Source organism: Canis lupus, chromosome 16 (genome assembly GCF_011100685.1).
Source record: "Canis lupus familiaris isolate Mischka breed German Shepherd chromosome 16, alternate assembly UU_Cfam_GSD_1.0, whole genome shotgun sequence".
NCBI classification, from domain to species: Eukaryota; Metazoa; Chordata; class Mammalia; order Carnivora; family Canidae; genus Canis; species Canis lupus.
Window position 1 is genome coordinate 59,086,672 of NC_049237.1, and position 23,603 is coordinate 59,110,274.

Sequence of the window (23,603 nt, forward strand, 5' to 3'; positions counted from 1 at the left end):
CTGACCTCTGGGTTGGGGAGTCTAGGCCCAGCGTCCCTAAGAGCTGCTCGCCGCCGGTGTCTAGCTGCAACCCTTCTGCCTCCGACTCTGTCATGTCCCTGGGTCTCCCTGGGTCTCCCTGGGTCTCCCTGGGCCTCTCCCGCTCTGTCTCTGTCTCTCGCTCTCTATACATTTATGTGTCATTTCCCCCCCAAGTACCAATTGTCGTCACTCTGTGGATGGGCATTACGTTCTTAAGGCCGCGTAGTAACAGGCACGGAGCCGCCCTGCAGCCAGGGCAGCGCAGGGACGTGGAGGCAGCCCAGGTTGTCGGGTGCTGGCCCTGCCGTGCGTGGTACTCCCGTGCGTGGGTGCATCGGGGCCTCCAGACAAAACTCCAGTGGGAGACTTGTACCCTCTACTCCTAGAATGATGCCCATTAAAAAGAAGATGCTAAAACCCCATGGTTTTTAGCAGAAAAAAAATGATTTCCGAGTTATTTTGGGATGAACTCATGGACCAGTTTAGTTAGATGTGTTGCACTTAACCCCAAACTCACCCCCCACACAATATTAACATCTTATATTAACCACATTTAAAATGCAAGTGCCCTTTATAGAATATAAATAATGTGCTCACAAAATGCCCGAGAACCTCATAGATTTGGAAAGACCTGAGAAACATCATTCATCTCCAATTCTTAAAAAACACCTAAAACTTCTGTTTCGATGTTTACTGTTACTTTTTGCATTTGAAAATTTGAAAATCACTTATTACATATGTAAATTACTCTTTACGCATATATACATAAAGGGAAATACCCTATAGACATACAGTAAACATATATACAATTTATTTATAGTGTAGGTAATATATAAACATATAACCATATAATATATATTAAAATATGCTTAAATATTTAAATAAATACATTAGAAAAAGTACATTAGATTCAATAGACAAATATATTAAATGTATTTAATATATATATTAAATATATATTAAATATATATATTATATTAAATATATATTAAATATATGTTTATCGTGCACATGATATAGATACATATATATGCAAACAATAATCTGCATATATAAAAAGCAAATTTATAAGGGGATTTTGTAGATCTTCAGCTCTAGGCAGTGTAAGTTATTTTTGTTTTGTTTTTTAAATCATGATCAAAAGCCCAGTTTATGAATCTGTGCTTTCCGTAGATCCGTTATTTTTTAGATTTTGCTTATTTGTTTGGGGGAGAGCAAGAGAGTGAGAGAAAGAGAGAGAGAGAGAGAGAGCACTAGCAGGAGGAGCAGCAGGTGAGGGAGAAGCTGACTCCTGGCTGAGCAGGGAGCCCGACACGGGACTCGATCCCAGGACCCTGAGATCATGCCCCGAGCCGGAGGCCAACGCTCAACCACTGAGCCCCCAGGTGCCCCTCCATGGATCTATTTAATGAAAACTGCTGCACGGCTACACATTTAAATTATTGTGTGAGTCGCTTTGGGACATTTAACGACGTACATGTTGCGAGTCCCCCTTGGTGGCGCCCACTCGCAGGAGGGAAGGCCGAGGGCCTCCAGACAGCGCAGCCGGGAGGCTAAGATGTGAGCTCGGGCCTCCACCCGGGAGGGGTCCTGTGGGCGACACCTGTCCTGCAGGAGGGCCTCCAGCTGGCTGCCGCCAGCCTCCTAGCGCCTGAAGGGCCCGGGGAGTGCACACCCATGGGCCCCGGCCCCGGGTCACGGGCTGCCCACAAGCTACCCGCCTACGGCTTGAGGACCCTCATGCTTTGGGAACGAGGTTCCCGGGGTGGGGCTGGAGCAGAGGCCCTGGGGTCACCCATCTAGAGGCGGCCAAGTCCTGGCTTCACCAGCCAGCGCTCAGAGGGTAACACCGACCTCGCCAGTGTTGGGGGATTTAATGGGATATGCATACGGCTCTCCAGCAAAGTAGGTGCTCTGGAAATAGAGCATCTTGATTCTATACGTACGTTTTAATCTATGTGTAAAGGGCTCACACCATTGCTTTCACAAAACAAAGGGCAATGATCCAGACTCTTGATCACATCCAGTCGGCATGTGACAGTTGAGCGTGGAGTCCCCGTGTCTCCAGTGCATTCACACACGCTCACATTCCCAGCAGGCGTGCCACCCACATAATGCAGGAACATAGACATTTAAAAAGGTGCGACTTGGGATAAAAGTTCTAATTTTTTTTTCTTGTGTTCCATTATATGATCTGTACTCCCCAGGTGTGTCCATATCCGTCTTCGGAGATCTCTGTAGGGAGTATATACGGGGACCCAAGGAAAAATAAGACAGAAGTTGAGACTTAGACTTCGTTAAATAATAATGCTGTGGGAACTACGTCCGAAACTTAAAAAAACATTTGAACTTACGGAGGAATGATAATAAACAGCCCAGCCATAGAACAGACATGAATAAAGTCACATGGGGACTATTTCTTTTTCCGTATTTGAAGACCTGTAAAATCAAGCACAATTTCTACTGACCATTCTTCGAATTGCATAAAACATAAATTTTTATTTATGCTCTTTGTTTACATTTCAGTAAAACTCAAAATTCCAAACCATTAAACCAGAAATTACCTCCCGCCTAGCTTACTCTGGATCTGTCGTGCAGAAGAGCACATTTAATGCACGAATCGGTATCTGTGGATCCCTCAGATGACCAAGTAAACCAGGGGACTTCCGCTGCATTTTTCTACGTTTCGACAGCTCGTACACTGTGGGGTGCAGGCAGTGTGTTTGGACGGGTGTGTTTTCAATGTAGGATTTGATTTTTTTTTCTTGGTGATTCATCTGTCACCTACAGTTTTTCTTCACTGAAATTTACTATAAAGTAAGAACTGAATTTGGAACAGTCTGGATCCCCTTTCGTGGGTCAGGACGTTTGCTGTTCTGTTTTTTGGTCTATATTCAACTCGGTTGCATTTTTTTGCCTTTTTTTTTTTTTTGGCCTTTTTTTTTGGCCTTTTTTTTTGCCTTTTTTTTTTACTTTATTTTGACTTTATTTTTGCTTTTTTTTTTTTTTTTTTGCCTTTTGCATATGAGACCTACATGCCAGTTAACCAGGTGGATGAGTAGGTTTCTTGTCGCCATCGACAATGGTGCTGTTGCAACTCTTTATTCATTTAGGAAACGATCCATGTGATATATTAATTAGCAAAGAGTAAGCACATAATCTATTTTTTTCTTTTATCACATTAATATTAAATAATTTCTACTATGGAAAAACCCATACCCATCTATTTCTTAGGTCAACACAGTGATATAGACAGAATAATTATTGAGAATGAAATGAAAGTTCTCAACATATTTTTTATCATTTTCACAAATGTTTGGTTATGTTGGAAATACACAGTTTTGATGCTTATCTTTAGTGTCTGAGGACAAATGTATGTAGGCATAACACTACCTATCAAGGAAGCAGTAGACCTAAAATGACAGGTCAGTTTCCTTTCATCTTTTTTTTTTTTTTTAATGTCTTCTGTTATAAAATACTCCTCTTTCATCCTATCCTTGAACAAAATAAATATTTGCAGTTATTCTTTCACAAAATCATCAGACAGTGTCCTTGATAAGATTTCTGCCTGTCTGATAATTTGGGCATCCAGATGTTACCCCAGCGATGATTTACTTTTATTATTTTTTTTCTATATGTGTGCCTTAAAATTTGAACTGGATGAGTTTTCTAGATGGAAAAAAGAGGGGGGGGGGCATTTGCACAACTATCTGCTTGAAAAAAAGATAAATTTCTATTCTTTATTGGGACTTACTTTGTAAAACTTGAGCTTTAAGCTCTTAAGGAAAAAAAATGTCCCGAAATATCCCGATTACGCTTATATGGACGAGGTGGAAAAAAAAAAAATTTCAGAAACTTATCTAAACTAGTAGAACGAGTCACCCAGCATTTCACGCAAAGTATGCAGCTTGGGAGTTTAACTTACATCAAGAAGTTAAAATAACATTTTTCTATCTAGAATCGTAAAAATGTCAATGGAAGTGCATCACAAGGATGAAATCATTCTGAATTAAGACATCAGCACGGAGACCCCGCTTAGTTTAGTCAAATAAAATCTCTACCTGCCGATCACAGATCAAAGCTGTCGGACGCACAAGCTCCTTTGCTCCGACACGGAGGAGAGGTGCGCGGGTCCCCCCCGTTGTGGCTACGGCTTCGGCATCTCGCAAACCCCGAGCGGGGGGCTCGATGTTGGGGTCGGGAACTCCCAGGAGCTTTACTAATTGTGGAGAAAGCCCATCACCTGGGCCCTCAGGGTGTGCTGATGGCTGCTCCTCGGCCGCACGGCCGCCCCCTCCTAGGGCTGGGGAAGTCTCCCGCGGAGAAGGCCAAGTCGTAGAAATAGAGACTTTCTCTGCTGAAACGCCGGGCCCTCGGGCGGGCGGGCGGAGGTGATGGGGGGCCGGAGTGCGGGCAGGTGCCCAGGGCCCTGGGGGCCCGAGGGCGTCCGGGCTAAGGTGGAGCTTCTGTGCCTGGTGATTTCTCGGCAAACGGCCCAGAGAATGCAGTGACCAGAGGGGAAACCAGGACAGGCGCAGCCCGACCCCCACCCCCTGCTTAGGGACCCAGTGGGCTCAAGCCACGCTCACAGGGAGAGACTCAGACACCCCAGTCCTTGGCGTGTTACGCTTGCCCCGACCCCGCGAGGCACCAAGTCGAGCGGCCGCCAGAGGACAGCAGCAGACATTGATTTCCCCCGAGCCCTGTCGTGACGCAAAGCAGTAGAAATCGGAGACCGTCCCTGTCGCTGTCACAGGAGCAGGATGACGGCCCGGGAGGGTTGGAGCGTCGCAGCCCCGCGTGACTCCACCTGCGCTGCTCACCCGGTGGCACCTGCAGCCCTGGCGACCGCGCTCCCCACAGCGTGCAGCCGGGCCAGTTGTCCCGGCCGTGAGCGCCGCCGCCCTCCATCCCCCCGGGCCGGGCCGCCCTGTCACCTGGCTGCCGCGCTCACGGGCCGCCTCTGCCTGCAGCTCCCTGCGGAGGCCAGTACGCGGGATCCGAGGGCGTCGTCCTGTCGCCGAACTACCCGCACAACTACACGGCCGGCCAGACGTGCATCTACTCCATCTCGGTGCCCAAGGAGTTCGGTGAGTTGCCCTCGGGGCTCGCTCGTCGCCGCGCTTGGTCCCCCAAGTTCCGTGTCATCGGGTAACCCGGTGCTTCGGCTCCTGATGCAGCAGAATCGTGTCCAAGGGGATGGGTGGCAGCGCGGCGGCGGGCTCCTGGGGGTACGGAGCTCCCGCCGCGAGCCGCTCTCCACGGGGACACGCTCTGCTGAGGGTGGGATCCAGAAAACTCGGAGAGCACGTTCGGCCTTGCTCTACTTTCCTGTGAACGCATCTTTCCCCAGGGAAGGTGGGCGTGCGGGGGCGAGGGCACACCCTGTGTCACCCGGCACACACATGACGGAAACCCCTGGGCCGGTGACACCCCACCCCCGAGGGATGACACTCTGAGGTGTGAGACTCCCCGGGCCTCCCGCGGCCTCCCTCCCACCCTCCGCTGCCGGGCACCACCGGCTGACCCGGGGTTGCCTCCCCAGGGGGCCTGGCTCAGCGCACCTGCCGCCACAGCTGAATGCCTGCTGCCCCCGACTCACCTGCGCTGCTCCCCTCTCACCTGCGCTGCCCCATCTCACCTGCACTGCTCTGTCTCACCTGTGCTCTTCCATCTCACCTGCGCTGCCCCGTCTCACCTGCACTGCTCCCCTTTCACCTGTGTTGCCCCATCTCACCTGCACTGCTCCGTCTCACCTGCACTGCTCTCCTCTCACCTGCACTGCCCCCATCTCACCTGCACTGACCCGTCTCACCTGCACTGCTCCATCTCACCTGCGCTCTTCCATCTCACCTGTGCTGCCCCCATCTCACCTGTGCTGACTCCATCTCACCTGCACTGCCCCCCTCTCACCTGTGCTGCCTCGTCTCACCTGCACTGCTCTGTCTCACCTGCCCTCTTCCGTCTCACCTGCGCTGCCCCATCTCACCTGCGCTGACCCCGTCTCACCCGTGCTGCCCTGTCTCACCTGCACTGCTCCCCTTTCACCTGTGTTGCTCCGTCTCACCTGCACTGCTCCGTCTCACCTGCGCTCTTCCGTCTCACCTGTGCTGCCCTATCTCACCTGCGCTGCCCCCGTCTCACCTGTGCTGACCCCATCTCACCTGCACTGCTCCCCTCTCACCTGTGCTGCCCCATCTCAACTGCACTGCTCCATCTCACCTGTGCTCTTCCATCTCACCTGCGCTGCCCCCCTCTCACCTGCACTGCCCCCCCTCACCTGCGCTGCCCCCGTCTCACCTGCACTGCTCTGTCTCATCTGTGCTCTTCCATCTCACCTGTGCTGCCCCATCTCACCTGCGCTCCCGTCTCACCTGTGCTGCCCCGTCACACCTGCACTGCCCCTGTCTCACTTGCACTGCTCCCGTCACACCTGTGCTGCCCCTGTGTCCCCTGCACTGCTCCATCTTACCTGCATTGCCCCCGTCTCCCCTGCGCTGCCCCCGTCTCCCCTGCACTGCCCCCATCTCACCTGCACTGCCCCCGTCTCACCTGCACTGCTCTGTCTCACCTGCGCTTCCCCGTCTCACCTGTGCTGCCCCGTCACACCTGCACTGCTCCCGTCACACCTGTGCTGCCCCTGTGTCCCCTGCACTGCTCCATCTTACCTGCATCGCCCCTGTCTCCCCTGCGCTGCCCCCGTCTCCCCTGCGCCACCGAAGCCACTTAGCCTTTGCGCGCTCTCCTGCAGTAAACCACGTAGAAGCTTTTTATGACTTTATAGACTAGCTTTTCCCCCCAATAGTAAAATTTTAAAGTCTACATAGTTAAGTTCTGTTTGTTGGTTTGGTTTGGTTTGGGTGGTTTGTGTTTTGTGGTCTTCACATTCACATACCAGCCACCCACTCATAGACTAAAGCAAAGGTACAGAAATCCTAAGGTTAGCGCTTGTTGGAGGGAAACCCTGTAAGAGGCACAAGCTCCTGGCAGGGAGGCTCCGGGCAGGTCAGGAGGCGGCGGGAGGCGCACACGGTTCGGGGGAACCCTCTGGTTTTCCTCCCGAGGCCCCTGGGAGCTCGTGGGAAGCTGCCCCCACTGACTGCCTGAGGGGCTTCAGCCCCAGGCCCTCGTGACGTCCCTGCTGGTCCCTGACCCACGCGGTCGGTGTCTGCCCCGGGCGCTGCCGACGGCGATGGGTGCCGGGCCGGCTCGTCTCCGGAGCCGGCGACAGCCCGAGCTGTAGGGCCGGGAGGGGGCCAGCGTGCTGCAGGCGGAGGGCAGGCACCGGCAGGACGGGGCTCCCGAGGACGTCCTGTCATCATAAGCCGGCGGCACGGCCCAGAGTAGCCCCCAGCTCTCGCCTTGGTGCGGGACCCGCTCCGAAAGCAGCGTCCCTCGGTTGTCCCCGCTCCTTCCCGCCGCCCACCTGAGTGCTCCCAACATCCTCCAATTACTCTCCCCCCCGTGAACATTCCTCTTATTTTTGCTCACGGACGTGCGACAGAACGTATTTATCCCAGTGGAACGCAGCAGCCGTGTCCTGCGATCTGGGGCTGCTTCAAAACCCACTGAATTGTCACCACGCAGTTAGGATTTTTCAACAGAAAAATGCCGTCTCACCTCCATCCCAAATAGCGATCGTAGCTTCCCGGTTTGAAATGTTTAATGATATCCATTGATCACATCCAATCCAGGCAGAGAATCCTAATTTTAGATTAAAGGAGTTATACAGAAAGGAGTTATACATTTAGTGAAAATCTATACTGTCTTGTCTCACACTTTCTTCACTTTTTTTACTCTTTTCCTGGGACATAAATTAATTCAATAATTGGTTCAACAGTTGTCGCAAGGGCCGAGAGGAATAAAACAAATCCAAGCCCGTGAAATGCCCACCCTTTAAATCCCGCGGCAGCTCCTGGGGTGCATCGCGCCATGGGAAGGGGCATCGGGGAAAACAGGCTCTCGACGGGCAGGACGGGTCAGGAGGGTCGTGGGATACCCCGGGCATTACCTGGTCCTTACCCTGGTCCTTACCCTGGTCCTTGCCCCAGGCCTTACCTGGTCCTTACCCTAGTCCTTACCCCAGGCCTTACCCCAGGCACTACCCCAGGCCTTACCCAGTCCTTACCCCGGACCTTACCTGGTCCTTACCCTGGTCCTTACCCAGGGCCGTACCCGGCCTTACCCCAGTCCTTACCCCAGCCTTACCCCATATTTACCCCAGTCCTTACCCCTGGCCTTACCCCTGTCCTTACCCCTGGCCTTACCCCTGTCCTTACCCTGGGCCTTACCTGGGCCTTACCCCAGTCCTTACCTGGTTCTTACCCCGGTCCTTACCCCACCCTTACCCCGGTCCTTACCCAGTCCTTACCCAGGTTCTTACCCAGATCTTACCCTGTCCTTACCCTGTCCTTACCCCATCCTTACTCCGGTCCTTACCCCGTCCTTATCCCGTCCTTACCCCGGTCCTTACCCCAGGCCTTACCTGGTCCTTACCCTGTCCTTACCCCATCCTTACACTGGTCCTTACCCCGTCCTTATCCCGTCCTTACCCCGGTCCTTACCCCAGGCCTTACCCCAGTCCTACCCAGTCCTTACCCCATCCTTACCCCGGTCCTTACCCCAGGCCTTACCCGGGCCTTACCCCGTCCTTACCCCATCCTTACCCGGTCCTTACCCGGGCCTTACCCCAGTCCTTACCCCAGGCCTTACCCCAGTCCTTATCCTAGTCCTCTCCCTATTTTCACCCAAAAGCATCACCAAAGTATCCTTCCTAAAACAAAGCTCTGATCACGGAAACACCTCGATGTGCATCCTTCCCTCCCTGTTTTGCCCAGGAGGAAACCCCACATATTTAGGTGTGTCTTCCTGGCCCTACAGCCTCGGGCTGCGGAGGCCTTGCTCCCTAATCGCTCTCCTCCCCTCCGTAGCTGAGCGCCCGCCCACACCCTTGGCCACATTCATCACGGGCAGAATCTGACCCTTCATGTTCACCTGCTGGAATAAATGGCCTGCACCCCATTCTTACACGGCAGGGTTTCGGTTCTCCTGCTCTGAGGACCAGCGATCCTGCTGTGTCCCCCGTCCGACCTGGACAGCCCCCTGGCCCCCGAGCGAGGAGCGGCTGCCCCGTGGCTCATGTCCTACAGCCCCTTCCCTCCCCCCTTCACGGTCGCCCCTCGCCACAGCGGCCACAGCAGTGAGCACCTGTCGCTCTTGGCAGCCGTCCGCTCCTCGGGGCACCCCACCTCCCCCCCGGCCCTGAACGCAGCCCAGGCAGCTGGCCCAGGAAGCCCCACGTTGGCCCCTCAGTCTGCATTCGTTGCGGGAGCGCTGGGCACCTTGGTGTGTGACGGCCCCGGGGCCGGGACTCTGTCCTGCTCATCTTCAGAGTCTGGCATACAGTGGATGCCTCCTAAAAGTCTCTTAAAATCAATCAATCAATCAATCAATCAATCAATCAGTACAGGTTTCTTGAAATTATGTGTGCACCATTCCCTTTTGAAACATTGGAAAAAAAAAAGAAAAAAAACCAAGTGTCCTGCCTCCAACATGATGATTTATTCCGGGGAACAGTAGGGGGGGGAGGCTGTGAACAAAGGAATTGTAGGAGCCAGAACCATGTTGACATCACGAAGTTCTCTTCCTCCTTCTAATTCTTCCAATCATAAAAATCTCGAAATACGTGTATATGGCTGCGCATATATCCTATGGCATCCGTGCTGCACGCGATGCATATGACACACACACGTGAGAGGCGTGTGCACATGCGGACACACACGCACAGGCGGCCACACCCAGACCCCCTCCGTTTTGCCAGCACCTGCATTGATCCTTCTGTTGGAATCCTGACCTGATAACGGAGATGCCCGCATCCATGTCTCACGTCGGACGATTCAGGATGAGTCTAGTTTAATCCTTCCACACACACGAGAGTGACATGCCCCCGGCCTACGTGCTAAGTCACAAGTGTCTCTAAATGTTGTGAAGGCTCTTGTTGACTTGAGTACAAAAAAATTCGATAAATTTGAAGTAATGCACTGCACAGCCCCGTTTTACTTGGAGGAGGCGTGTTTGTGATGTTCATATCACTTTTGAGATAAATAAAACTGTGCATTGGAATAACAACGACTAATTTTTCTACTACGTTGCTGATTTGCGTATAAACTGCATCACGTCCATATGAATTTGGCCTTACGATAATCGTAAGTAAAGAATCTTAAGTTTTGGCCAAATTGGCATGCTTTTAGTTTTTCTTTTTATCGTTTGGCTTGTTTTTAAAACCAACAAGTGCCTTGATCCTCGTGCCTCAAAGATGCCATTAACTGCTCTTAAATAAATGGAGCCTCTGTCTGGCTATTTTTCTCCTATCCTAACTCATTACTTTTTAAAAAAAATAGTATTCAACCTAGACAGGGAACAGTATTTTATTCCTTTTATTAAGTGTGAAGCCATCAAGAAGCAAAATGAAATTGTTTAAGCAACTGATAACTCTTAGACACCGGAGAAAACCAGTTCAGGATTTCCCAAGGATTCTTAGGATCATGACCCTTCGGAGGAATCCATCGATAGGACAACCGATCTCCGTGTCTTTCTTTTTTTGAAAAAGCTACGCTGTGCCAACCCCCCCACCCGCCCTGTTTTGCAGTGGTGTTTGGACAGTTTGCCTATTTCCAGACGGCGCTCAACGATTTGGCGGAATTATTTGACGGGACACACCCACAGGCCAGACTCCTCAGCTCACTCTCCGGGTCCCATTCAGGTAAGCGTCTGGGGAGGCCTGTCGGGTTCACTTAGCCAGAACGACTAGGTTCAGACTCGTCGTTCGTTTTTTCTTGCTCATGAAAGAGAAATGCGATCATCTTTGAATGTGCCCGCTCGTTTAGCACGACCTTATTTATATTTTTTTTTAATTTTTTTAATGACCTCATTTTTTTTATGACCTCATTTTTGATGCAAAACTTCAGCTGTATCTTTATCCCACGTGTAGAACCGCAGACCTTCATCATCTTACTTACTAAGGTCGTAGAAAATACAACACCCATCTCAGTAACAAACATCAGAAAAAGAAGGGGTGACAAATGACCCTGTGTCGTCTATTTTCTCCTCTCTGTCCCATAATCTTATAGGAGATAAACGGTCAGTGCTTTGGTCTAAATTGTGGCCGGCCTTTAAGTACGGATGTACATAGAGAGCTCATCGTGCTCGTATGTGAGCACGCTGCGTGCATGGGTGTGCAGATACATGCACGGGGCCGCGAGGGACCTCACCAAACGTGGGGTGCTGCCTCACAGCCCAGGCTTTATGCATTATTTTTATTTAAAAAAAATTCTTTATTTGAAAAAGAGACAGAGAGCACGAGTGGGGTGAGTGGGGTGAGGGTCGGAGCGAGGAGCAGACTCTCCGCTGAGCAGGGGGCCCGACGTGGGGCTCAACCAGGGACCCCAGGGTCGCGACTTGTGCCCAAGGCAGACGCTTCACCACCAGAGCCAGCCAGGCTCCCCTGTGCTGTACTTTTATTTAAAAGCACATGTGGAGTCTTTCCCTATCAAAAAACATGGATATTCACCAAAAGGCATCAGTTTTAGTGGTGAATAGTACGCACTTGAGCAAGGCAGCAGTTTTAGTGGTGAATAGTACGCACTCGAGCAAAGCAGCAGGGATCGTACCACCGATGTCTTCTCACCACCGACCCAGTTACAGTCTACGTGTGCGTCACATACTCTTGCCGACCAAGGTTGGGATTGGATGATTTCCCATCACGAGCCAACGGTCTTGAGACCCATGTCTTGCCATTTTCTGCCAACATCCACTGATGTGATGTGTCGAAACGCATCACAAGATACAGATTTAAAATCCTGGTCCATAGGGACAGATTCACCTGGGCCGCCCGTGTGCCCCTCGGCAGCACACACAGGGGTCGTACCTGTGGCCTGGCGCTACTGTCAAAGGTGGAAATACCGTTTCATTAGTTTTTATTTTTTTCCGGAATGCTTTAGTATTTTTGAGGATTCAGACTTGCTCAATTTCAGTAGAATCCTTGCAAGTCATCGTCAAATAAAGTTGATGCCGAGTCCGCGATGGGTCTGACTCCCCGACTTCCCACGGCGTCGGCTGACCCCTAGCAGAGCCGGCCTTGGAGGAAGGCACGAAGGCCACGGTTGTCAAAGTGACGTCGTGGCAGAACGAATAGACAAGAACAGTTTTAAAATCTTGACGGAAGTGGTGTATCCGGGCCCTAAGCCCGAGGGGGAGTCGGTAAAAGTCCAACAGCTAAATGCGAAATTCCGGGTTCATCATCGGTTCCCAGCAATACCGTCCTCCGCGCGGCAGGTGTGGCCTGTCTCGCCCATGAGTGTCCTCTGCTTTCTCCCTTAGGTGAAACGCTGCCTTTGGCGACCTCGAACCAGATTCTCCTCCGGTTCAGCGCCAAGAGCGGCGCGTCCGCCCGCGGCTTCCACTTCGTTTACCAAGGTAAGGTGCGGCGCGCTTAGGAGCGGTAACGGGATCTGGGCTGCGGGGCTGGCTTGGGTTTTTTTCTGATATTTGGGAAGTTGAGGGTAGTCCTATATTGATGATAAAACAATTTGATAAAAATCATCACCTTTTTTGATGCTGAAATATGATATTTCTACTACAAAGGCACAGTGACAGCTCATTCATCTGGATGAGGCATCATCAGGAAACACAAATCCCCTCTGTATAGCACTTCACCTTTTGCAAAAGGATTTCACATACGTCATAATATTTTGTGGAATTAGGCAAAGTGTGTCATAGTTGAGGTTTCAGGAACTGCTTCAATAAAATACCTTTAAACCACATTAGTCATTTCCAAATCTTCCTGTGAAAACTACTTGAAAAAGCAACTTAACAAAATCAAACAAAACCCCAAATACCATCCGAGCTCTCATCCCCCTAAATACCTATTTTAATTTGTTTGCGTTCCATTAACTCTTGGCACTTTGACTCTTTTATATTTATTTGTGAAACTGGAGCTTATTCAAAATGTTTAAGATGGCACAAAGTTTCTTAAAAAAAATTTTGAGGATTTTTCCCCCTATTTCTAGTTTACCTTTATCTTGCAATATTCATTACATGAACTTGAAAATATATATATATAAACTGTTTATACAGTTTCAGAAGCACAGAGAGGGTCTCTGGGTAAACTTGGAATTGGCTGTGGAGCTTGAAGTGTGACAGAGATTACCATCTGCAGAGACAAACTGTGTATTCCAAAAAAAGAAGAAATACTTAGTTTTTCTAGGTCTCAGTTTTGCTTGAGGCTGGAGAGATTACTCACTGCTCTTAAATATTTTCTTCAGAAGTGGAGGTCGATCACTTCCTAGCAACGTTTCTGGCCTTTAATAGAGACTTCGGAAAACATGCTCGACGGCATCATTATGTTTATAAAAAATATATATTATGGAAAATAACGTGTAATTTCATTTATAACGTCTATAATACTCTCATACTGCAAATTCCAAGTCCTTGAAATATGTTTATAAAACCCATAAATTATAAAATAATTATTTAATAAAGTATAAAATATTTCACCATAAAACCTCTTCAGTGTTCGGCAATAAGATGGCCTAAAACAACGATGAGAGGGATCCCTGGGTGGTGCAGCGGTTTGGCGCCTGCCTTTGGCCCAGGGCACGATCCTGGAGACCCAGGATCGAGTCCCACGTCGGGCTCCCGGTGCATGGAGCCTGCTTCTCCCTCTGCCTATGGCTCTGCCTCTCTCTTTCTCTCTCTCTCTCTCTGTGTGACTATCATAAATAAACAAAAATTAAAAAAAAAAAAAAACGATGAGAAAGGAGTAGGAAAAAATCTGACGGGCAAGCCACAGGAGGAGAGTCTCTAACCCAGTGTAAGTGGCAATTGCTTGAATGATGTTGCTACTGAGTTAAAATTAGGTGCATTGTCCTAAATTGTGCCTTTTCTTAAAATATAGACAATAAAAGCAATATTTTTAATGGACTTCATTGGACAATGGCCAATGTAGGCAGCTTACCTCTTACCTGCTCCTACTTTTCTGTAAATAATTGTATGTTATTTCACAGAAGCCAATTTACAAACCAAGATGAATTGGGGTGACATATAAATAAACTGGACCACTTGGTTTAAGTACATATTTTATCCCAGAGAACGTCAAGTTGCTGACATTGTCTGCCTTCATAAGGGGTGTTCTTTGATTTTTTTTATAAGGATCGGAAAATCATTCAGATGATCAAATAAAATACTTGAGGCAAATGACCCCGTGTCTATCCTGTTGACAAATGTCATCGTCAGAAGTCATGATTTAAAAAATACGTTTCCTGGTTTCAAGTGACACATTACCATTACAGTGAATAAAAACAGAAAAGTGGAAAGAAAAAAATCATTTATAGATATGTTTTCCTCGTCTTTAATATATAAGGACTCCAACATCCTCACCATTTTACAAAGTCTCATTATACCTCCTTTACTTGCTTTGTTCCTGCAGTAATTTTAAGCAAAAAAAAAAAAAAATTGATGTCTTTTTATCAAAGCTAAATCCTTTGGAAGTACAGAGCTAGAATCATGAATGCAACTTATAAGTCACTCAGGAGCCCCCGGGGAAGTCTTGGATACACACGGAAAGTTGACTTGAACGTTGCACGGAAGCCAAGAAAAAAACGTCGTGCGATCTGTTGTAGAAAAACACTTCCTGGGAAAAAAAAAAAAAAAAAAAAAAAAAAACAGAAAAAAGGAAAAAAAGAAAAACACTTCCTGGAAAGTGTGTAACACTGACGGCTTCATCCCTTCATACGTTATTCAAGCTTAAAATTGCACAGGCCCCTCCTGGCGTCCGTGAGGACGGGGTCTCCAGCCCCGGCGACCGAGCTTGTGTCTCCAGGAGCTGCTGGAGACCCCTGTGGCCAGTGGGCAGCGGCTGGGGGTGCGGGAGGCCAGGACCCCTGTGTCTTGCCCTGTGCCCGGCCCTCAGGGCTGCCCTGGTTCAATGGACGTAGCAAGGCTTTTTTTTAATTATTATTCATTTATTTACAGTGTCCTAATTAACATACGCCTCTGTTCCTTCTCATGTGCTTTCCACGCGACTTGGAGGTAGAGGGGCGTGTTTGGAAGAGGGTGATCAGAGCCCAGGCGCGCCCCAGAGAAGGCTGATCAGGGGACTCCCCCATAATACAGCGGTTCAAATAGCTCCTCCGCGGCGGTTGGTCAGTGAGGACTCAGCACCCGTGAGGAGCTTCGTTCTGCTGCTTGATGCTATTGAACTCGATGCCCGAGGACGTCGCGTCCTCAGGGGTGGAGCAGCCTGCTCGATGCCCAGGTCACCAGGCGTCTGAGCACAGCGTGGGCAGAGACGAGCGGGACGCCGTGTGTTGAGCGGCGAGGAGCGCCTCTTCCAGCAGGTGGCTCAGGCGTCGGTCCTCCTCGGGCAACGCCCCCCCTTGACTCAGCAGGTGCCTGCCTGGCTCCGTGCCCGTCCGGTGGATCTAGAGGCAGCGACGCCGTGAGAACCTCCCAGGAACACTGGTCCAGGGACTCCCCCGCCGGGAGTCTGTGACGGTCCCGCACTTGGGCTCCAGGCCCGGCCTCCGCAGCCCGTGTCCTGCAGCATCACCCGTCCATGGAGGCAGGAGCACCCCTTGCTCCTCCAGTAGCTCCTCGGGCCTCCCGTGAGGCCCCCAGGAGGAGGTCTCGCCGCCCCTCCGCCCAGCCCTAGGGCTGCCGAGGCTTCCGTGCACTGGCCCAGCCCCCAGACCCGGCCTGGCAGGACCACAGTCGGTAGGGGGGTCTGCACGGTGGGATGCACGTTGCCATTCCACCAACATGCATCAGCCCCGAAGTCAACGGAATCTTAGATCAACGAGAAAATCAAAATTCCCGTCATCCTAGGAAGCCCGGCCCGTGGTGACGCACCTGCTGCTTCTTAGCAAACTGAGCGGCGTGATCCCTCGGGCTTCGGAGGCCCCTCCCGGCTCTGCCGAGCGGCTTTCATTGCCTTGTGGGCTCCCTGTGACCTTAGAGCAGCAGCACCGGAGCAGCAGGAGCCCAGCCGGTGCCCGGGGCAGGACCCGGTGACACCATCTCTCACGGTCTGTTCAGGCCCGGCTGCGGGGCCGTGGGGACGCCTCCTCCGTTCCCCTGTGCATTGCCCGTGGAGCCGACTCTGCTTCACGCTCCCTCGAAGTAACTCATTCCCGCCAAACTCGGTGCATCAGGCCAACTTACTGGATGCTTCAAGGGGAAAGGAGGCCACGTCTTAGTACCGAACCTCCGCACCGTGCACGACTTCCCACGGCCGGTGGGCACCCAGTCCCGGCCGCCCCGTGTCAGATTGGCCGAGGGGACCCCGGGACCCGTGACGCTCACCCCCGCCCCCCTGCACAGCCTCCTGCCGCCCGGATGCACGGGCTCGGCCTTTGCTGTTCCGAAATCGTCCCGGGGCAACGCTCCCTTTCCTCAGCTTCCAAATGAACCGATTAACAACCCAGAAACGTGGAAGCGCATTTTCCGAGTTTGGGAAGGAAAAATCCACACTGAAGTCTCCTTTGCTCGAGGCCCTTCCTTGGCAGGTACCTGCGCGTCCTTGGTGGTCTTCCCCGGGCCTCGTCTCTGGTTAGAAGGCATAAAGTGTAAGGTTTTCCAGTCCTAAGAAATTCACATTTTGTATAAAGAGTCTATAAAGCGCACACTACTTTTCACAAACGAAGAAGCACAAGGTTTTGCTCGTCGTTCGGCGACGGTGTTTGAAATCACCGACTGGTCGTGGCCTGTCATCACCAAAACCGAGTGATTTTGAGAAAGGGAAATGTCCCCTGTCACTGAGTGACACTGGAAGGACTGTCCCGCGTAGGCTTGGCGAGTGGTTGCTACGTGCATCCGGGTTTGCTATTATTATGGCTGTTGCTGTTGTTGCACCTGCTCAGATAGAGGAGCCATGAGTGAGCCCCGTGTGCAGACCTGGGCTGCGGGCGTTGGCGGGGGGAGGGCGGCGGACCTACCACGGGTGCCCTTTCTGTGCGTGCGCGGGAGGCCGGGAGGCCCGCCCCGGGCCTTCACCCCTCTGCCCACCGCCTCCTCCTCCAGGCTGTCCTCATCCCTGCCGGCTTTCCACTGCGTGGATTTCGGTTCCGCTTTGCAGCAGGTGCGACTTTGCTACGAGGTAGAGGGTGATGAGCACAGAGGATCGAACGTCTGTCCGCGGCTCCCGGAGCATCAGGGCAGGGGCAGGACCCGAGGGCGGGCGACAGCACCAGGAGCCGCACACGGTGTGACCCCCCAGACCTGGGGCGGCCGTCGGCCCGAGGGCTCTGCTCGCTTCTGGCCCCCTTTGCAGACTCACAGCTGGTGCCCTCACTTCGGAAGCCCCTTCCTCTAAAAACCGTCCTTCACGATTTCATCCAAATGCAGGTGTTTGGGGCTTATTATTATTATTTCCCTTTAAAAAGTGAAAATTTTGAAGTTCATGAAGAAAAGCTCGAAGGTGGCATGTGTCCGAATGACCCTGGTGGTGCGGTTGTCGCCGCGCACGGGCCCCTGCACCCCGGGCCCCCGCGTGCGAGCCCACCTACGTCAGTGAGGAGCCTTTGCCTTCCCTGTAAGTCAGGGCAAGTAGAAAAGTTGCCCCTGGAGGGATATTTCTTCAGTTTGGTGAAAACAATTCTTGGGAGTTGAAGCCTCCGTGGGATATTTTTCATCCATTTCCTTTTTGCTCTCACGCGGCTTGTTCAGCTGTAACGGGCATCCTCAGATTCAGAAACCCAACAAGTAGGAGTTCGAAGCGATCTTTTGTTATCATATCACAGTTATTCTGCATTCTGTTTTTAGTCATCAAAAAAAAAAAAAAAAAAGAGCCTTTCTGATGATGTATCCTTAACCGCTTCCCCTGCGGCTGCTGGTATGTGACGTCATGCACTTGGCCTCCGGACGGCCAACACTTGAGCGCTGGATTCGGGCGCGGTTTGGTCGGAACCATCTGCGGCCTCCGTTCCATGGGCCTGCCTGCCGGGCTGCGGTTCCCTGGTGGTGTCCATCCCTGCTCAGCCTCGATCCCCAGCCCGACGCCGGCCCCTTAGGGAGAGCAGTGCCAACACAGAGGATCGCCGGGGAGCAGCGGAGCGTAGGAGCTCATTCTCGCAGAAGGCCGCTCGGTGCAAGGAGGCGACGCACACACCAAAGGAGAGACGGGGTCCTGGGGACGAGAGACGCGCCGACTTCCATGGTGCTTCCGGTGCCCGCCTGCTGGATCTGGTCCTCGAAGAGTGGCTTTGGCATATGGGACGTCTTTGGCGATGGAAGCATTTTTCCAACTTTGTCCCCGCCCTTTGGATAAACAGATAAATCTCCCACGGATGGTGAATTCCAATGAACAACCCAAATAGATGCATCGCCCCATCCTGGCAGGAGGCTCACCTGCCCGCGCCTTCCACCCAACGACCGGAAGGACACACCCGTAATCAGACAAGCTCGGGTCTCTACCGGCCGCCTCGCTGAGGGCCACACGCCAAGGAGACCCTGAGGCGTCTCCAAGGGAAAGTTCCGGAAGGGGCTGGTTATGGGGTTGAGGTCTGTGCTGCGTGATTTGGGACAGGACTGCAGGCAGCGTGACTTTGCTTCGGACCGGGTGCCGGCAGGGAGCCCGGGTGGGGCGGCGCGTCTTGACTATGATCGGGAGATAGAGGAACATCCGTGTCATTGAAAACAGCAGAGTTTCTTTCTTTTTTTAAGGCTAAATAATATTCCATTGCATGGATATAAAACATTTTCCCTCTCCCTTCATCCGTTGATGGGCACGCAGGTTGTTTCCATGGCTTGGGAAATCGTCCTGCAGTGAACGTGGGGCCAGAGAGAGCTCTCTCTGAGGTGCTGATTCTAATATTTGTTTGGAGGTACACCCCGAAGTGAGGTTGCCGGGTCATTCGGTAGTTCCGTTTTTAATTTTGTTATTGCATCACAATAGCCATCGTGTACTCGCTAGACTCCAAGGTCTTTGAGAATAGGTACAATCCTCAGTCACCTCATTATCATGAGCACAGTGATTTGGAGGCTTAATTAATTTTAACTGCCTGAATATCACTCAACTCTCATAAGGCACTCATGCTCCTTATGCCACATTTTCCTCGTCTGGAATGAGACTATAAGGTGGTCCTCGGGGCTGGTAAGAGGATGAAATGCAGATGAGGGGAGGGCCCCCAAATCATCCCTCTAGAAATTGCAGAAGGCGTTATTAATTCCTATATTAACGTCAACTCTCTCTGGGCTCAACTCAACTTCCAAGGAAATATTTTGCTTCCCAGGGAAGAGACAGGGGCTGTGTTGTGTGCTTTGCTTCCAGCGGTTCCTCGAACCAGCGATACCCAGTGCAGCTCCATCCCCGAGCCCAGATACGGAAGGAGAATCGGCTCCGAGTTTTCGGCGGGCTCGATCGTCCGATTCGAGTGTAACCCGGGGTACCTCCTCCAGGGCTCCACTGCCATCCGCTGCCAGTCCGTGCCCAACGCTCTAGCTCAGTGGAACGACACGATCCCGAGCTGCATAGGTAAGCGTGTGTCCAGCAGGTGTGATGACCCGCGCCAGGCTGTCCAGCCCAGCCTCGCAGCCGGCCGAAGAGCTGCTTTTCAGTGCTCCTGCCTCGTCTCCACCGCCTGGTCATCCCCCGGACCTCCTTACGGAGCAACGCATTTTATCTGAAATAATTGAGCAGCAGCTAAACCCTAAAGATTACCGTGTTTCACGAAACAACTCATTAGATTAACGAGTGTGAAACATGTTTCCTTTCCCCATACTTATTAAGTAGGCCATTAGCTCTCAACACCGTGGGTGTAGAACATAATTTCATTTTGGGGAAGAATCATTATAATGTTGATTTGCTATCTTGTGTGATGTCCTTTTAATAAATGTGGGCTGATGAAGGATTGAAAAGTAATAGGTTGACGCAGCCCGAATAACAATGCCGTTGTTAGTTGTAGTTTATTTGCTTCGTTCCGTGTAAGGCCCTGCAGTGCAACAGTCACGATTAGCTCTTGCATTCATTTGTACGTTTTCAGCGTCTCTTCTCCTCTCTGGATTTGCTCATAAATCCCACTAATATCCTTGGGAGTTGCGAGTCTGTGTATAGAAGACAATGCTCTGCAAAGCTCCCTAAATCGCACGGATAAAATTATTCTAAACAGGATTCACGTCAGAGATGCCAGTGTTAGGCACAGTCCCTCGTGGGGGAGCTTGGGGAGATTTACTCTTAGACGCCAGTTCCATAACTTGGGAGGACGGCAGGTAACGATCGGCGACGGTGCGAGTTCATAAGGGAACGGGCTACGTGCACCCGGGCTGCCAATGCCATCCCTGTCAAGGACCACACTCCCTGTAAAGCGTCTCTTAATATCTGATCACACGGCACGGAAACTCTCGGCACCGACTTAAGGCTGTCCTCTCTGTACTCTATTTTTACGAGATACAGTTTTGTCTTTCAGTCCCCTGCAGTGGCAATTTCACTCAGCGCAGAGGCACCATTTTATCCCCTGGCTACCCAGAACCATATGGTAACAACTTAAACTGTATCTGGAAAATCATAGTTACAGAAGGATCAGGAATTCAGGTAAGCCCCTCACGCCCTCAGGGCCGGAATGCACGGGGCTTGGCCAGGAAGTGCTTGCTTCCCGTGCATGGTTTCTGTTTTGCATTGGTTATTTTATTGTATTATTTTATTTATTTTATTTTATTTATTTTATTTTATTTTATTTTATTTTATTTTATTTTATTATTTTATTTTATTTTATATATTTATGAATTGGTTATTTTATTTTATCTTATTTATTTCTGCATTGGTTATTTTTTATTTCTGAATTGGTTATTTTATCTTATTTATTTCCGCATTGGTTATTTTATTTATTTCTGAATTGGTTATTTTATCTTATTTTATTTATTTTTGCATTGGTCATTTAATTTGTTGCATTGGTTTATTTTATTTTTGCATTGGTTATTTTATTTATTTCTGAATCAGTTATTTTATCTTATTTATGTCTGCATTGGTTATTTTTTTATTTCTGAATCGGTTATTTTATCTTATTTATTTCTGCATTGGTTATTTTATTTATTTCTGAATTGGTTATTTTATCTTATTTTATTTATTTTTGCATTGGTCATTTAATTTGTTGCATTGGTTTATTTTATTTTTGCATTGGTTATTTTATTTATTTCTGAATCAGTTATTTTATCTTATTTATTTCTGCATTGGTTATTTTTTTATTTCTGAATTGGTTATTTTATCTTATTTTATTTATTTTTGCATTGGTTATTTTATTTGTTGCATTGGTTTATTTTATTTGTTGCATTGGTTATTTACTTTAATCATTATGCATTGGTTATTATAAACACTTAAACCATAACCTGTTCTCTTTTCCTACTGCTTCTATAATGTGTTTCTAATCACATTTCTATATTTGGAATAGCAATAATAGAGTTTTAGGATAAAAGCTGTCAAAAGTACCATTTGCAGAAATTTTCAAATATCTTTGCATGGCTTATTCTCTTTGGTTTTACCTTTTTCTTACGGGCATATATTAAGTTTTCACAGGAAACCCCACATGATCAGGCCAATTTCTTTAAACTAAAAATACATATTAACTGAATACCATTGTTTTCTAGATCCAAGTGATCAGTTTTGCCACCGAGCAGAACTGGGACTCCCTGGAGATTTATGACGGTGGGGACATGACTGCGCCCAGGCTGGGAAGCTTCTCAGGTAAGACGACACCAGCTCCCAGCGTTTGTGAACCAGAATCATCAAACACTAACAGACAACAGCAAGGAAACATTCGACGCAGGTGTTTTCCTACAGAACGTAACCATACCCATAATAGCTTGGCAAGTGTTGAAACCCTGAGAGGTGCGCCGACAGTCAGCTTTGTTCCCACAGAGCGAGGGGGCTGCTGGAAGGAGCGGGAAGCAGAGTGCGGGCAGGCGACAGGCGGAGGCCCGGGGACAAGGGATCCAGGGGTAGTAGCGGAAGGTGGGGGTGCAGCCGCCAGTGGATCCCAGGTCCCAGGAGGAGAGGCGCCCTAGACTAGGCAATCCAGGAAAGTTGCACTCTGCATTTGGGGGCATTTAGGCTTGAACTTGGCGGTGCTTTGGTCCATCAGAGTCGCAGGTAATCTCAACCCTTTACCACAGATGCTGCCGCCCTCACGAGCTACCGGATGAGCACGGTGCCGGAGGCCATGCAGCCCTTCCTTGCTCTTTCTTGCATCTGCCACGGCCACAGAAATTGCTTCCGAACTGGCCTTGGCAGCTCCGCCCTCGCCTTTGCCAAGAGCAGCGCTATTCAGCTCCGTCCTCCCTTTCTTTATCCTGGCAGGTCACCCTGCCCTTCCACCCTGTAGAGCGTGAACAGATCAGAATTCCCAACAGATTAGCTGTCACCGTCGCCGCCATCCCCTTTACCACCGTCATCGTCACAGTCAGCACATGTCACTGAGAGGCCAGGCTGAGTCCCCCAAAGAGCACTCTGCTCGGAGCACTATTGTTGCCCTTGTGTTAAACCACTGATGAACAGACATTGACACATTTTAGTATCCTCCCGGATTCGCAGAAAAATAATAGCTTTTATAGGACTATCCCCATCCCACCAATCCCCTCCTTTTGACCCACGGCCTGAACTTTGTTGCAAGCTTCTCTGGGCTGCATCTCCAGACATCTCTAGTCTGCGGCTGCTCAGCAGGTTGGACACAGGGTGGATGGCAAACGGGCCCTTCACAACTTAATCACGCCCCTGCTTAGTCCCTCCAGAGACCCTGTGTCTGGACATCAGCAAATACAGCCATAGTTTCATGTGGTCACTTAGAGTTGGTGCAGTAAAATGCCAGTTTACTGTGTAATTTCACTCACGTCCCTCACCAGATAGTGCTTGTAACAGTCTAGCTTAGTGAGTGATTATTATAGGTACCTACTACTTGTATCAAGTACCAAATTTCTTCTTAGGAATAAACAAAATCTCGGCCCCTAAAATTAGGAACAGTAACAAAAGGGTTTAAAATCTGTATGCAGGGACGCCTGAGTGGCTCAGCGGTTGAGCATCTGACTTCCACCCAGGGTGTGACCCCAGGGTCCCGGGATCAAATCCCACATCGGGCTCCCCGCATGGAGCCAGCTTCTCCCTCTGCCTGTGTCTCTGCCTCTCTCTGTGTCTCTCATGGATGAATGAATGAATGAATGAATGAATAAATAAATAAATATAAAAATTAATTACATAAATAAAATAAAATCTGCATGCAGATGGCAAAACACAAGAGTTGAAATAAAATATATTTTAATAATATATAAAAATGATAATCATGTAAACTAAAGATATCTATAACTTTTGGCAAATATGCAGCACGACAGGTAGGTGTTGGGTGATAAAGGAGGTCAAAAGTAATATTTTTCTAGGATTTGGGAGAGTAATAACATCTTAACTGATATTATAAAATACCTAGGAAAAAGTAAAATATGTTAACAGATTAGTAAAATACAAGCAGATAAATCAAAAGGAGAAGAAATGCTCCAGGCAACAGAGCCCTGCGGTTTAGGGCCAGTGTCTTTTTATAGGTGACCCTTGA

The 23,603-nt window shown here is 49.8% G+C and overlaps 1 protein-coding gene across 1 annotated transcript in view; it reads left to right on the top strand.

The window, feature by feature from the left end:
* The window catches only part of CSMD1 (CUB and Sushi multiple domains 1), a 1,850,581-nt gene that overhangs the window by 1,612,952 nt on the left and 214,026 nt on the right, over window positions 1-23,603 (top strand). The window contains exons 35-40 of the mRNA XM_038560546.1: window positions 4,995-5,111; window positions 10,670-10,783; window positions 12,400-12,495; window positions 19,346-19,549; window positions 20,481-20,605; window positions 21,655-21,751. Of these exons, the coding sequence (XP_038416474.1) occupies window positions 4,995-5,111; window positions 10,670-10,783; window positions 12,400-12,495; window positions 19,346-19,549; window positions 20,481-20,605; window positions 21,655-21,751 (753 nt within the window). The remainder of the gene's footprint in view (window positions 1-4,994; window positions 5,112-10,669; window positions 10,784-12,399; window positions 12,496-19,345; window positions 19,550-20,480; window positions 20,606-21,654; window positions 21,752-23,603) is intronic.